Source organism: Astyanax mexicanus, chromosome 8, assembly GCF_023375975.1.
Source record: "Astyanax mexicanus isolate ESR-SI-001 chromosome 8, AstMex3_surface, whole genome shotgun sequence".
Classification (NCBI taxonomy): domain Eukaryota; kingdom Metazoa; phylum Chordata; class Actinopteri; order Characiformes; family Acestrorhamphidae; genus Astyanax; species Astyanax mexicanus.
The window spans coordinates 11,205,001-11,206,214 of NC_064415.1; the positions used below are offsets into that span (position 1 = coordinate 11,205,001).

Below are 1,214 nucleotides of genomic sequence, written 5' to 3' on the forward strand. Positions count from 1 at the left end.
AGGTTATACTGGGTCTGATAGAGGTGTAGCAGTTTAATAAATACTTACAGAAAGAGGCGGAGTACGAGGAGGTGAAGCCTCTGGAGCACCAGACTCCGCCTGCAGAACAGATATTGACTTTAATTCATGCTGATCCACCTCCAGCTTTATTTCTGACTTTTGTTCAGTTTTATTCAGTTTAGTTCCCGATGGTAAATTTGGTCTAAATTACGGGAAATTTCGAGGTTACTGACCTCAGGTGGATGGACGCTAAAAGTCCAGCGCCAGTCCATATCGGTCCTCACAGGATCCGGTTAATTTACCTGAAAAGAAAAAACACAACAAAAAACAAACAAAACAACAATAGCACAGAAAACACAACAATTACAGAATAATTTAAAGAAATATAGAGATTATTAAACAGTATAAAGGATAAATAAGGCAGTGAGTCTGTAGAAAAAGCTGAAATCTCTTTCCGGAGTGGAAAAACTGCTCCTGCGGCTGTAAAGCTTAGAAACAGTTTAAATAAAAACAAATAAATCGAATCTTATACACAGTGCGCGCTCCCGCCACTAAAAGACCCGTATGCTTTTTTTATATATATATATATATAATATTATTACTAATAATAACGATAATAATAATAATAAACATAACATTATTTATTGTTTTTATATTAGATATAACTATAATATTCATATAAAAATAGTTTATAGCCTTAAAAAATATATATATTCTGACGCCGCGCGCTTTAACGTCACTAAAGACCCGTATGCTTTTTTTCAGTAATATTATTACTAATAATAACGAATATAGTAATAAACAGAATATTATTTATTTATATTATAGAAGATATAATATTCATATAAAAATTGTTTATAGCCTTAATATATATATATATATATATATATATATATATATATATATATATATATATATATATATATTCTGACGCGGCGCGCTTTAATGTCACTAAAGTCCCGTATGCTTTTTTTCAATAATATAATAATATTATTACTAATAATAACGATTATAGTAATAATAAACAGAACATTATTAATTGTTATTATATAAGATAACTATAATATTTATATAAAAATAGTTTATAGCCTTAAAAAAATATTCTGACGCCGCGCGCTTTAACGTCACTAAAGTCCCGTCTGCTTTTTTTAAATAATATTATTACTAATAATAACGATTATAATAATAATAAACAGAACATTATTTATTGTTAT

The 1,214-nt window shown here is 28.2% G+C and overlaps 1 protein-coding gene across 1 annotated transcript in view; it reads right to left on the bottom strand.

The window, feature by feature from the left end:
- Nucleotides 1-513, bottom strand: part of LOC125804043 (uncharacterized) — a 3,554-nt gene extending 3,041 nt beyond the window's left edge. Inside the window, exons 1-2 of the mRNA XM_049483192.1 lie at nucleotides 234-513; nucleotides 49-99 (exon numbers count right to left, since the gene is read on the bottom strand). Coding sequence (XP_049339149.1) covers nucleotides 49-99; nucleotides 234-272 — 90 coding nt within the window. The 5' untranslated portion in view covers nucleotides 273-513. The remainder of the gene's footprint in view (nucleotides 1-48; nucleotides 100-233) is intronic.
- Nucleotides 514-1,214: the final 701 nt, after the last annotated feature.